Consider the following 1,668-nt stretch of genomic DNA (forward strand, 5'->3'; position numbering starts at 1 on the left):
GAACATCACCAAAATTTAAAGATGTGTTCCTTGGCCCAGTACACACATGTGGTAAAAATGTCGTGACAATCTGTCCACAAATTTTTGAGTAACGTTGTCCACAGACAGAACGACATACGCRACCGAAAACATTATCTCGCCCTTGGTGGAGCTAACAAACGTTAGAACTTTAAGAGCATTGTTTACTTATTTTGTCATGTAGRGTGTTATAACTGCACATTTATGAATTGATATACTATGATACTAATGTTTTATTAGGTGTATGTAATTGTTTTTTAATGYTTGTTTTGCTTTTTTTAAGGACCCCAGGATGAGTAGCCATTGTTATGGCAATGGTTAATGGGGATCCAAATAAAATAAATAAATAATTAAATAAAACGTGGYGAAATGACGTATGTATATGACTGTGTCAGTAAAATATCTCAGGAACCACTGAACAGGAAGCAGAAAGCTGGACGCTGCAGCTTTTACAGACGCGGAGCTAAAGCTGGGCGTGCTCCCACACAGATTAGCATTAGGATTAGCCCCGCCTCCCTCAGCTGTGGTGAGATTGTATTGTAAGTGAGGCAGCAGCGGCTCACAGTCGATGTTGTTCTGTAGRACCCGGATGCACTGCTGGTACAGACTCATCATCTTGGGCAGGTAGGAGGTCTTGGACCCCGAATAAACCATCATCTTGGAGTTGAACCTCTTCCCGGTGAACCCCGCATCCTCCTCGTCGTTGCTCACCAGAACTGAGAGMAAAACATAAAAAAAAACATAGAATCAGAACTGGAAACAAAAAACAAAAGAAATCTGAACATAAAGAGTTTTCACCTTTGCGTCTCTGAGGGGAGAGCGGCGTTTCGATGGAGGGTAGGGGCCTGTAGTTGGGCTGGATGGCTGGCAGGGGGATGTCAGGCAGGGTGGGGAGAGCTTCAACCACCTGAGATACAAAAAAAAATGATGAAGATGAGGAGTGAAACAGAATTTAAAGCTCGGAGGATTCTCTCACACTCACCCTCCTGCGTTTCTCCGATTTCGGTTCTGCTGACGAGGAACCCGAGTCCGAGCGAGGCCTCCTGCTGCTCTGGGCGTTGCTTCTCTTGCTGGGTTTGGATGAAGAGGAGGGGGTGGGCGGAGCCACGGGGGTCTGACGGGAGGAGGAGGAGGAGGACTGAGACGGTCGGGCGTGAGACGACGAAGGCTGCGACTGTTTCTTCTTCTTCTTCACCGGTGTGGGAGCGTCGTACGTCAGGAAGGACTCGAAGGACATGGTGGGCGTCTCGAAGTCCTCCTCCTCCTTCGGCGGGGAGTCTTTGGGAGCTCGTGGTCGTCCTGAAGCAGCAGAGACAAAAATATTMAACTGATTTATACATTTTATTTGTGTTAAATCTGATGATATTATGGAGAAATTTATTTCAGGCAGTTTTGATTTTGAATCCAGATTTTTTTTATGTCTAATTAAACTGTTTGTTTAAGGGATCCACGATTAGTTGTAACATTAGACTTTATTTGATAAACATATATTTTAACTGTAAAGAAAGACTGTAAAAATACTGTAGGATGTTCAGTTGTTATAATTTTTAAACAAGATTTTTAAAAATATATTTTAACACAAACAGCCATTTTATTTAGGGCTGCAACGATACAGACAATTCACGATTCGGTTCAATACTTTAGTCTCAC

At 43.3% G+C, this 1,668-nt stretch overlaps 1 protein-coding gene across 1 annotated transcript in view; it reads right to left on the reverse strand.

The window, feature by feature from the left end:
• Positions 1-581: 581 nt before the first annotated feature.
• LOC106511108 (transcription elongation factor B polypeptide 3) overlaps positions 582-1,668 on the reverse strand; it is a gene marked incomplete at its 3' end in the record, with an annotated part of 2,686 nt that continues 1,599 nt past the window's right edge. The window contains 3 exon segments of the mRNA XM_013999855.1: positions 582-734; positions 817-925; positions 1,001-1,317. Of these exon segments, the coding sequence (XP_013855309.1) occupies positions 582-734; positions 817-925; positions 1,001-1,317 (579 nt within the window).

This window comes from Austrofundulus limnaeus, unplaced genomic scaffold (genome assembly GCF_001266775.1).
Source record: "Austrofundulus limnaeus strain Quisiro unplaced genomic scaffold, Austrofundulus_limnaeus-1.0 Scaffold2515, whole genome shotgun sequence".
Lineage (NCBI taxonomy): Eukaryota > Metazoa > Chordata > Actinopteri > Cyprinodontiformes > Rivulidae > Austrofundulus > Austrofundulus limnaeus.